This window comes from Cryptomeria japonica, chromosome 3, assembly GCF_030272615.1.
Source record: "Cryptomeria japonica chromosome 3, Sugi_1.0, whole genome shotgun sequence".
Classification (NCBI taxonomy): domain Eukaryota; kingdom Viridiplantae; phylum Streptophyta; class Pinopsida; order Cupressales; family Cupressaceae; genus Cryptomeria; species Cryptomeria japonica.
Window position 1 is genome coordinate 736,291,967 of NC_081407.1, and position 12,294 is coordinate 736,304,260.

General features: G+C 36.7%; 1 protein-coding gene across 2 annotated transcripts in view; it reads left to right on the forward strand.

Moving 5' to 3' along the window:
• Positions 1–12,294, forward strand: part of LOC131074913 (uncharacterized) — a 305,681-nt gene that overhangs the window by 114,789 nt on the left and 178,598 nt on the right. For both annotated transcript variants that reach the window (XM_059218550.1, XM_059218551.1), the window contains 2 exons: positions 2,345–2,542; positions 2,625–2,752. In XM_059218550.1, coding sequence (XP_059074533.1) covers positions 2,345–2,542; positions 2,625–2,752 — 326 coding nt within the window. The remainder of the gene's footprint in view (positions 1–2,344; positions 2,543–2,624; positions 2,753–12,294) is intronic.

The window sequence follows — 12,294 nt, forward strand, 5'->3', positions numbered from 1 at the left end:
ATTGGGAGTTGATGTCAGTGAAGCCAGTGGTTTACACTTAGCAGAATTGAGAGACAAGATGAAGTTCATGTACTTCAATCAATTGGACTATTTGAAGAAGAATCAGATGGATGATTTGGTCTCTTTGTTGATTCATGTTCGCAATTCACAGAAGCTTATGCCAGATTGGGAGAACACCTTGGATGCTTGCTTGGATGCGCTGGACGTGATTGATTTACAATAGGATCCACCTTACCCAACTTTTGCATGGAGGAGTTAGATTCTTGGATTATGCTGTGAGAGAAAGAGATGTAGGGCAAAATCTTCTAGAAGATAACCTATTTGATGACTAGGTGTCTTTCTATTGGGCCATATGTTGGTGGCTCCTTTTTTGATGTAATCCCTATTAGGGTAACTCTAGGGCTTTGTTGGCATGATCTCGGCCCTTGATTTTGATTTAATCTTTGCCATCCATTTTGTATGAGACTCTATATATACCTCATTGCCTCATTTGTAATAGAGAGATTTTTGAGAATTGTTGTTAGATGTTGCAGATTTGTATATAAATCATTGTTCGACTTGATGGTGATTTTTTGTTCAAGTGTTGTTTTGCATTCAAGGTTCTCAATTCCTCCAAGTTAGATTAGAATTTGTTGAATGTATTTGTGTGGAATCCATTAATCCATACCACTAGCCTCTTGCTGATTGTAAGTGTGCCGTGCATGGTCGACTGGAAATTTATGCAAACTTAACTTCGATTATTATACGTCCATTGTTATGCAGCAACTTGGATGGTATCAATGCTTGATGTTATTAATTTGATAATCTATGAAATACACCTTAGATGATTGCACTAAGCTTGTGTCAAAATCTGTTCGACTTGATGGTGATACCTTGCCCAGTTTGATTCCATTGAATTTGTTCCTCACTTTTTGCATTCTAGGATTTAGAGTAGATTTCCTATCCTTATGCCCTTTTCCTCTTTTTTTTAGAAAGTCCTGTTAGAACTAAGTCCAAAACTACATTGCCAAATCCTAAGTTATCAGCACACCCATTCCAAATCCATGATAAGCGAAGTTGATTCAAACAATTGTGTAAGTCCCCAACTGAAAACAACAATTCACATCGACCATTGAGTTACCCACTCGTGAAGACCTGACTGTAGAAACCTTGGAATCATTTTAGTTGATCTTACCCTTAGCATCTGAGGTGATTTTGTTCAAGAGAGGGTAAAGTACTTTGGTATTTTATTCTGATGCTTGCATGTTCATAAAACACACATCAACAGGTCCCCAAACCATATTCTTAAAATAGTAGTATTCCTTTCTAAGTCTCTGTCTGTCATCTCGTGGTTATTATGATGTAAAATTTAATTGTTCATATGGTGGTGACGATTATCAAATATCAATGTAGTTGATAAGTAGGAGACATTTTTCCACAACAAGTCAAATTATGATATTGCTATTAGGATTCAATTGTGTAGTTTTTGAGTCAAACTCATTGACCCATGATTCATGAGTAGTGGTTCACAAGAACCCATCTCTCATGAGAATGAATGAATGTAGTTTCTAAAAATCTAAATTTTATATAAATTGAAAATGGCATACAGTTATGCATCTCCATCTCCTTTACCAGTACCAGTTCCCCTTTTGTGGTAACTATGACATTAATATAATTTTTATTTAGAGCTTATTTTAACGAGTTTAAGCCTTTGGTGCCTTGCATTTGCAGCAAAAAGAGAAGTCAAGCAATGCCCATAGATCTATACGACTGAAGATGGCATACTTGTATCCATCTCCATCTCCTTTATCAGTATTAGTCCCTGTTTGTGGTAACTATAAGTTATAACATTAATATAATATCTATCTTTCTAAGTTATGTCTACTAGTTCAAGGATCTAGTATGTTGTATTTGCAGCAAAAGCAGTAAAATAATGTCCATAGGTCTATACTATTTTAAGTTTGGCCTACAATTTCAGTCATCACCAACTGAGGGAGATGACTGTCCCTTCGCATATAGAATCCTCATGACTTCACTAGACAGCATTTTGGTGCTTGAATAAGACTTTATGAATGATTATGAACAAAGATCATTAATTTATTACTGATTTATATTGGAGCTGTTCTGAGTGGATTTGCTCAAGTTTACATGATTGTGATCACCTCATTATATCAAATATGAAAGAACAGGTTTATTTATAGCAAAGCTTAGGCTACAAGTACTGAATTCTAACATAAGTGAGTCATCTGGTGCCTGTGTTTCAATATTTTATCTGTCAAGGAACACAACTTGTAGCTCTGTTGAAGCTTTAAATTGTATCTGATTGAATTTCTAAAAATAATACTCCATTGATAAATTTTTGCAGGATATGTCCCTCAAAGAAAATGGTCTCCACTCAGAATCAGATGGCAGGGATTTCGCGTTTGACAAACATCAGAATGAAGAGCAAGTACCTGTTAAGCCTCGAGGATGGTTGAATTGGTTATCTCTTGGGATGCTTGGGGCAGGGGGAACAACTGATTCTAGTCAATTTGCTGGGGTTTTCTCAGATGATATTATCAAGGTGTGTTCATTTTCAATTTTGATAAAGAAGATGATATTTATGAAGGTATGTTGGATATGTACTGATGGCAGTTTGTTGACAGGACATTTATGAGGCGACAATGTATAATCCAGTTTCATCTTCCGATATTGGAATTGTTTCAAAAGGCCATGGCTACTTGTTGTCCATATCCATTGACGCCCAAAAAGTTATTATGAAGTTGAATAGCATGTAAGTTTCATATATCTTTCCATTTGGTGTCTGTCACTGCTTACATTGATGAAACAGCCACTTTGTATTTTACTTCTATTCTACTTATCTTTACTATGATACAACACATTCTTAGATGGAAAATGTTCTGCTATATTGTATTTATTCATTTGATTATTCTGAATGAGTTTTTGGTCTCATTTCCTACCTCAAAATTTGGAAGAATATAAGTGTTCTGACATAGTTATTGTTGAGTAAGACCAGACACTCAAAACTCTTTTCTGGGAAGAATATTATTATTTCCAAAATTTATTCTTGTGTCAATTTCTGTCTAAATGATGTTTGGAATAACACATGGTGTAGTGACATTTGCAAAAAGGATTCTTAAGGTAAGCTTGATACATCTTGAAACTTTTCCAACTATGTAAATTTCTCCTGCATCCTTTTGATCTTCTCATTCATTGGGGACAAATCTCTCAGATTCGATGGATTTTCAACGCTCTTCTATTTTAATGCTTAAAACTATAGTGTTGAGAGTCAGACTTGGCAAGCTATTTATTGTTTCCAACCTGGATTCAGTGCCAAAACTCTGTGCAGACTGCAGACCCAAAGTATGTACGTATGTATATAAATAGAGGTTTTTAAGGATTCAAAACTCGTTTCATGCACCCTTTAATGAATAAATTTTAATAGTGACACAATAAAATAATCAAATAGAAGCTACTTTGAGCATACACACAATTATACATTGATCACACGAGTACAAAAATGAATTTTAATTTTTAGCTAAGGAAACAACATTAATAGATATGTAAATTTATAAATTGTAAATATTGTCAAATATATATAAATCTCATGGATTATGAAATCCATAGCGTCTAAACAAATATCAAAACTGAAAATATATGTCTGTGGCTCAGAGGAGCTTGTATTACTCATCCCAACACCACAATAAGTCATGCGCTCATGTCTAAGATAGGTCTTGGATGATGATGTAGCCATGATATTTGCTTGTGTCTTAGTGATTGGTGTGCATAATTATGTGATGGATATTATTAAAATTTTCTTGAAGCCTTCAAGACTACATGTTTTTTTGTCAAGCTTATTAACAAAGAGGTATGGTTAAGTAAAAAGATAAATGGTTATATTCTAGTTTGACCTTAGCTAGGATACCAATAGATGGGATTGTTTTGTGAGTTGTTTGTGCAGGGAATGATCGATACATTTTTTTTTATTTAAATGGCATTTCTTGCCAACCATGACTTAACTTGTATTTAGTAGTACAATGATTGTAGCATGCCAACTTTCCCTGTGGCAATACTTGTATACTAAACAAGTTGTCTAATGTATAAAAGAAGATAATCCTTGATTGTGGCTCTTGAAGATGTAGAGATTTGCAACAAAGGATATGTATTTTGTAGATTTTATGATTATGATTCATCATTGGTCTATTACTTGGTTAGACTTATAGTTTGATAGGGGTTTGGGGGCAACACCTCCCATGGGGTCGAGGAATAATGCCCCTTATGAGGGTGGGGGCAGCGCCCCTAGTGGGGTCAAGGGCCAGCACACGAACCTTCATGGCGCACACCATTTTCATACATTTTTGGAAATTCTAGATGGTATGTCATAAACCAAACACACATTGGAAGGTTGTATTTTTTTTCCAAAAAGGAACTAAAATGTCGGATTACCACTTTACATTTTTTTATTATCTTTTTTTTTTCCGACAACCATGGTGGAGTCTACCCTGTGGGACTTGCCAGGTCTGGCAAGTTTGGGATACTCGGCAAGTCTCCAAGACTCGCTGGGTTCCTGGAACCCAAGTCCCCAGGACTTGTTTTGAGCCACTTGCCGTGGGACTCACCAAGTCTAAGTGAGTCTTGTAACTATGATAATAGCTGATTCTAATATCCTATCAAAAATTTTGAAGTTTGAGACTTTTTTGAACAATAAAATAAAAAATCCAAATTATTGCTGGTAGTGTTAACTGTTACATAACTTATATCACACGCTATGAATCTGAATCATGATATATTTATTGCTGTTATACCACTGTTGTTGCTTTGATTGCTGTCATGATTATTTTTATTGCTGTTGTACTTCTATCATGATACTGTTACTGCTGCTACTATAATGATGTCATGATATATTTAACAGTCTCTTTTAAGTGTTATGAAGGATTTTCTTTTTTTAAACATCATAAAATTTGCCTTGCATTGGGGATATCTGACTGTCCTTGGGAGGGTGAGGGGACGTATCATATGTCTACTACCATCTCGGGGATTGCCAAATGTTCCCATGTTATTTCCTAATTCTGCAACATGTTTTGGAAACATTTTGAAGATTTTTGGGTATGGCCAATGGACGTCCCTGGCCATCCCCCCATACCCAAAATGCCATCGGGGATGGGGCTGGGGGTTTGAGGGCCAGGGAACAGAAGGAAAATTGTTTAAAAAACAATTAAGTTGATTTATTGATTTTTATCACAGACTTGGCTGAGTCTGACAGTTGAGATCTGCACATCCTGTGAATTTTATCAGTTTTGGCAGATTCGTAAGTCTTTGTTGTTACCCTTGACCAAGTCTATGATTTGAGGTTGTAGACTCATTGAGCCTAACAAGAACTCAGATCCACGAGTCTTCATTGAGTCTCAACACTATGTTTGGGACGCATTGAAAGATGAACTTCTACAAGTTGTGGAGAGTTTGCTTAGAAGCAAGAAAAACATTTCCAAAGTAACACCACAATGCTGGTTGTTACCTAAGATTACTAAATCATAATGTATTGACCAATACAAATGCAGTGATATGCACAATATGAGATATAAATCATTTAAAAACCATTGTGAATTGGCTAAAATTGTTGAATTTGTCAAAGGAATTCATTCAAGGATCTTGTGGACTCTTAAAAGCAAGTAAAATTCAAACTCGCTAACTTAATGGTATGACAGTAAAAGAATTAAATTAACTACAAAATGCAATGCCTCTAAATAATTTAAATTCCTATATCCACTTCTTACAAATGGCTATGAGAATCATGATTATAGCACTCCATTATTGGAGATGCATTAAATGCAGGTGGCTGAAAGGTAGGGGTGGAGGTGCCACCTCACACTAGATGTCCTGCAAATAAATTTAAGATATGATTACTTACCATTTGAAATGGTAGGTGCACACCCTTATTGAAATTGCACATGCAAATTCAAGCTGCACATGTCTAAATACTAATCTCACTTGGAAACTAAGAACCTTACTACTTCTCTCTTTAAGTTTAAATTAGGGTAGTGGGGGGAAGAACGAAGAAATTGGAAGTTTGACCACTATTGAAAATTTCTTTTTTTCAACCCAATAGAGTTTTAAATGCAAAGAAAGTGCCTTGGTAAAGTGCTTATAGAAAACAAGTACGATAAATGGATCCCATAAGTGTTGTGCAGCAAGAAACTTTGGTTGTGAACACGTGTATTGAATCATTGATCAACTTTTATTTAGTGTCCATCAATTTCTCTAGGATCATGTGCCAACAAGGAAAGTGTTAGAACATAATGTTATTAGGGATCACATCCTTATAACATTTATATATAATGTTCTAATATAAGGTTATAAAACCTTATATATTATATGCTTTATAAGCATATCCCATTTGAAATAATTATAATCTAGTAACTATTAGATTATTAATTATTTATGAGTGAAGGTTATTGAAAAGGTGTGACTAGTGAAGTCACCCTTCCTCCTATATTTAAGGAGGTTCTCTCTCATTTGAGAGGCGTGTGAATTTGGAGCTTTATGGTGAGTTGTATCACTATGCATATGAGGTATTATTGGCCATGTGGAAGTATTGGAGGAGTGTCCCCAGGTTCATGTCTATTTTATGATAGACTATATTTGTAAGTGTTTTAATTAAATGATGCTTTATGGGGTTTTTTACCCGAAAGGGTTTTCCCCATGTATATCTTGTGTAATGTGTACATTTTGCATGTATGTTTCATATTTCATTTACTTTATAATCTTGTTTATAATGATTAGTATCCTAAGATCCTAATTTCTAACAGAAAGGTCTTCAATTGTTTGTTGTGAAAGGTCATCAACTATCTTGGAAGATGAGTCTGACTTAACTTGGGAAATTTAGGAACATTGTGTTAATTTTAAGCAATCAGATGTTAATTTAACCAATTAGATTATAATGACTGTGAATAAACAGTAACAGCAATAAAACACAAGACGCAAGACACCACTACCCTGGGAAAACCTCCCTCTTGGAGGTGAAAAACCCAGCCTTTAAATGTGATATGTATTATCTCAAATGCAGACAGTTTACAAGGCAATTACTTATCTCAGATTGCTGTTCAAGATATCGGTGACGAATGCAGCCCTTCATTAACAGCAGATGATTAGGAGGAGCAGCAGATGTCTAGATCAGATTCGCACAAGAGACCTTATGAAGAACTTTGACAACTTCGCCACAATCAACCTTGAAGAGTTTGCACAATTGCCTTATATAAGTTCGCATGAGGAAGGATCGCTGCTAGGAGAGCAGATAGCATTTGGTAATAATTGTGTTCAAATGACTTCATCTTGGAGTGGTTATATATCAACCTTTTGGCACCAATCATCCTCAAGTCGGCTTGCATGTTTGTTGAATAATGTTATATTGTCATTGTACATTTCCCACGTTAGACATTTGGGTCCAGCCCAATAGTTATTGATTTGCCTTTCCACGTTACATTTGGGCCTAGCCCAATAACACATTGAATTGCCTTTCCACGTTACATTTGGGTCCAACCCAATAACACATTTACATAAAGATAATACAAGCGTATTTCAATTGTCTTTGACAACATTAAAATACAATAGGTATCCGAGCTAGCTACTATTTCAACACTCCCTCTTAGCTAGGGAGGATAACTGCCACATGTCATGATCCATTCATGACTTTCATCTTGCATTGCCCGCAAGAGTGATTGTATAAGCTTTATAGAGTATACCTGCAATGAAACACATAAATATCATGAACTCATTTCATGATGTCCATCTTGCATTGCTCGCAGAGGATAGATCCACCTTGCATTGCCCGCAGAGGGTGGAAGAGGTCTTACACCCTAGCCTTCTCCCAGAGAAGGACACACTGTCACCTTGCATTGCTCGCAGAGGGTGACTCCACCTTGCATTGCTCTAAGAGGGTGGAAGATGCAGACTGAATTGCATCACTAAGATTCAGATTCCCTCTCAATCAATGCTGTGTTCTCCACCACTCCAAGCTTCTCTCTGAAGTAATCAAACTTCACCCAAGCTAGAGGCTTGGTGAGAACATCAGAAACCTGTTCATCAGTGTTGATATATTTCAGCTGGATGGCACCTCTTTGTGCCATATCACGAATATAGTGATAATGAGTTTCCACATGTTTTGACCGGTCATGAAACACGAGATTATTAGACATTTTAATACAACTTTGATTATCACAATAAATAACAGTGGATTCTGAAGGTTGTCCAAACGACCTAGCAAGAAGCTTGCAAAGCCAAATTGATTCTCTAGTTGCCACACTTGAAGCAATGTATTCAGCTTCTGCAGTACTTAATGCAACTGAGGACTGTTTCCTACTGGCCCAAGAGATCATAGCGGAACCCAAGCTGAAACAGATTCCTGAAGTGCTTTTCTTTTCAGTAACATTTCCAACCCAATCAAAATCAGAGTAGCCTTCCAAATTGATTACTGTGTTGATTGGATACTTAAGCCCATAGCCAATTGTTCCACGCAAGTATCTCAGGATGTGCTTGGCTGCCACCAAGTGAACATGCTTTGGCTGGTTCATGAATTGGCTAAGTGCACTCACTGCATAGCAAATATCTGGTCTAGTGTTGACTAGATACATCAAGGATCCAACCAACTGCCTGTACTCTGAAGGATTTGCAAAATCAGAGTTAGCTGCAAAAATACTCAACTTCTTCAAGTTAGTTTCCATAGGAGTAGACATAGGTTTACAATCCATCATACCAAATCTTTTCAATATATCAATAGTATATTTACCTTGACTTAGAATAATTTCATTAGGTCTTTGCCACACTTCTAACCCTAGAAAGTAATGCATTAGACCTAGATCCTTCATTTTAAATTCAGTAGCTAATTCTTTCTTACACCTAATGATGAGACTATCTTCACTAGTTAGAAATAAATCATCAACATATAGAACTAGAATTAGCATTTCACCATTAAATACTTTAAAGTAAATGTTAGAGTCAGCATCATTCTTATAAAATCCTAGACTGACTAAGTACTTATCAATTCTTTCATACCAAGCTCTAGGAGCTTGCTTGAGGCCGTAGAGAGCTTTCTTTAATCTGCACACATGAGATTCTCTATTATGAATCTCATAACCTTCAGGTTGTTCAATATAGACTTCTTCCTCAATAACACCATTAAGGAAGGCAGTCTTTACATCCATCTGATGTAATTTCCAACCTTTGGCTGCAACAATAGCTATAATAGTTCTAATGGAAGTATATCTAGCAACAGGAGCAAATGTTTCTTCATAATCTATGCCTTCCTTTTCAGAAAAACCACGAGCTACAAATCTAGCTTTATATTTCTCTATACTACCATCAACAACATGTATAATTTTAAACAACTATTTGGAAGAAACAACAGACTTACCTTTAGGTCTAGGCACAATATCTCAGACATCATTCTTGATGATGGATTGATACTCTTCGTCCATAGCTAACTTCCATGCTTGCTGGTTCATAGCTTCTTCTATGTTGGATGGTTCAGCCTCAATGATGTTGCACATCATTGCAACATAGTTGGAGAGCTTCTGAGGTCTCTTACTCTCTCTGAAAGTGCCACTAGGAGCTGCAAACTTTTTTGCATCTTGAATTGTGCTTCTAACCCAAAGTGTTCTTTTCTTGCTAATTGCAACGTCTCTAGGTCCATCAGTTGGAACCAGAGGCTCGGAAGGATCATCATGCTTAATAGGTTCAGGAGGTTCAATAGACTCTCTTTGAATCGCAGGGTTAGTATCAATATCCATATTATTGACTTCTTTATCAATATCAATATGAGAAACTTTAGATTTCTTGAAAGCAATATTTTCTTCAAAGGTGACATCCCTACTTACCTCAATGTACCTTTGACTAGGAATGTAGATGCGAAATGCCTTGCAAAATTCACTATATCCAACAAGGATACCCTTCTTCCCAGAGGGCTCTAACTTAGTCCTCTTTTCCTTTGGCACATGAACATAGACAGGTTTTCCAAAGATCCTTAGGTGGCTGATATCTGTTTGACTCCTGTGAAGGCTTCCTCTGGAGTTATGTTCTTTAGGGCACGGTGAGGACATCTATTATGAATGGACACAACCGTCTTGGATGCTTCAGCCCATAAGAAGGTCTGCAAGTCCCGATCGTGAATCATAGCTTTCGCAGCTTCAACAATGGCTCTATTCTTTCGTTCAACTACGCCATTTTGGTGAGGATTGTAGGGAACGCAAAACTCCCTCTTAATTCCTGTTTCTACACAAAAGTCATTGAAGCTACTTGAGGTGTATTCACCTCCATTGTTAGATCTCAACACTTTAATCCTTTTACCAGACATATTTTCAGCTAGAACTTTAAATTCTTTAAACCTACTTAACACCTCATCAGATTCTTTAGATTTTAGAAAATAAATCCAAGTCTTTCTAGAAAAATCATCTATAAATGTAACATAGTATAGAAATCCGCTAGGTGAAGGAACAAACATGGGTCCACATAGATTAGAATGAACAACTGCTAATTTTTCCTTAGCTCTACTTTCACTTTTATGAAATGGACTTTTAGAGTTCTTACCTAATGCACAACCTTTGCAAGCATCATCATGAGATTGATTAAGTTTAGACATACCTTTAACCATCTTTTCAAGTGAAGGAAGTGCTTGATAGTGAAGATGACCGAGCCTTCTATGCCATAGCTCGCTAGATTCAGGAGCTTCATGAATGAATGCTCGAATGGGGTTAGTTGAAAGCTTGTACAAACTATCATATCTATTTCCAATAACACGAGCAGATTTAATACTAGATTTCTTAGGCCAAGCAAGTACTTTACCCTCACAAAATGCTATTTGAAAACCTTTATCTTCTAGAGGAGAAATATAAATTAAATTCCTCTTAATTCCAGGGACAAATAAGATATCACTAAGATGCAAGGACATGCCAGATTCTAAATTTAAAGAAGTGCTACCAAAACCTCTTATCGAATACTAAGCATCATCACCAATTACCACATGAAGGTTGGACTCTTTCTCCATCAAGTCTGAGAGATGCTCTCGATATCCCGTGATATGTTTAGATGCACCAATGTCGATCAACCAAGTGTTGCTATCGGTTGGCACATTGTTGGACAAAGCAAAAATGAAGAGGTAGTCTTCATTGTTTTCTGAGTTTGCAACTTCATTCAGATTGGCCTCTCCTTGCATGGGCGGGTTTTGACATTCTTTAGCATAATGTCCAAACTTGTCGCATCTGAAGCAACGAACACGTGAAAGATCCCTTGGCTTCTTCCTTGAATCATAAGCAGGAGGTCTGAAGTCTCTATCTCTTTTGAAGTTGTTCTTCTTCCAATGGCCTCCCTTTCTTCTAACATGTTGAGATGCAAGCACATGTTGATCTCCTCCATGAGAGCCTTTATTCATTTCTTTGGCAGCAAGGCGTGACTCCTCTTGAATGCAATCTGACCAGAGGCGATCGAAGGAAGGGTATTCAGCTCTTCCACTTATGCTTTGAATAAAAGGATCCCAAGAGTCAGGAAGACCATTCAAAGCAATCATGACAATATCCTTGTCCACAACCTCGCTTCCAATGGCGTTGAGTTGGTCCTTCAATTCTGAAATCTTCATGAAGAAGGACATGACTGAATCTCCTTTGCTCATTTTGACTTGAAGAAGTTGCTGCCTCAATGTAAGTGTCTGGCTGATGCTGTTGATCTCATATATCCCTTCTAGATGTTTAAACATCTCTCAAGCTGTTTTCAATTTGGAGATGACTGGAACAAGATGATCCTTTACGGAATCAATAAGGAACTTCTTTGCTTTGAGAGCATTCTTCTTGAATTGCTTTAGCTCTTCCGGATCCGAAGGTTCAGTCAAATGCATATCTTCGACAAACTGTAACAGCTCTAATTCTTCAAGAGCAAGGAGGACACGAACCTTCCATGATGTGAAATTGAGGGCACCCTCAAGTCTATCCTCTACTTTCAGACCTGTAACCATCTTGCAAAACTAAAACAACAAACTGAAAGTGAAGGGCAACTAATAATTTGATTATTTGAATGAACCTAAAGCTCTGATACCATGTTAATTTTAAGCAATCGGATGTTAATTTAACCAATTAGATTGTAATCAGACTGTGAATAAACAGTAACAGCAACAAGACACAAGACACCAATACCTTGGAAAAACCTCCCTCTTGGAGGTGAAAAACCCAACCTTTAAATGTGATATGTATTATCTCAAATGTAGACAGTTTACAAGGCAATGACTTATCTCAGATTGCTGTTCAAGATATCGGTGACAAATGCAGCCCTTCATTA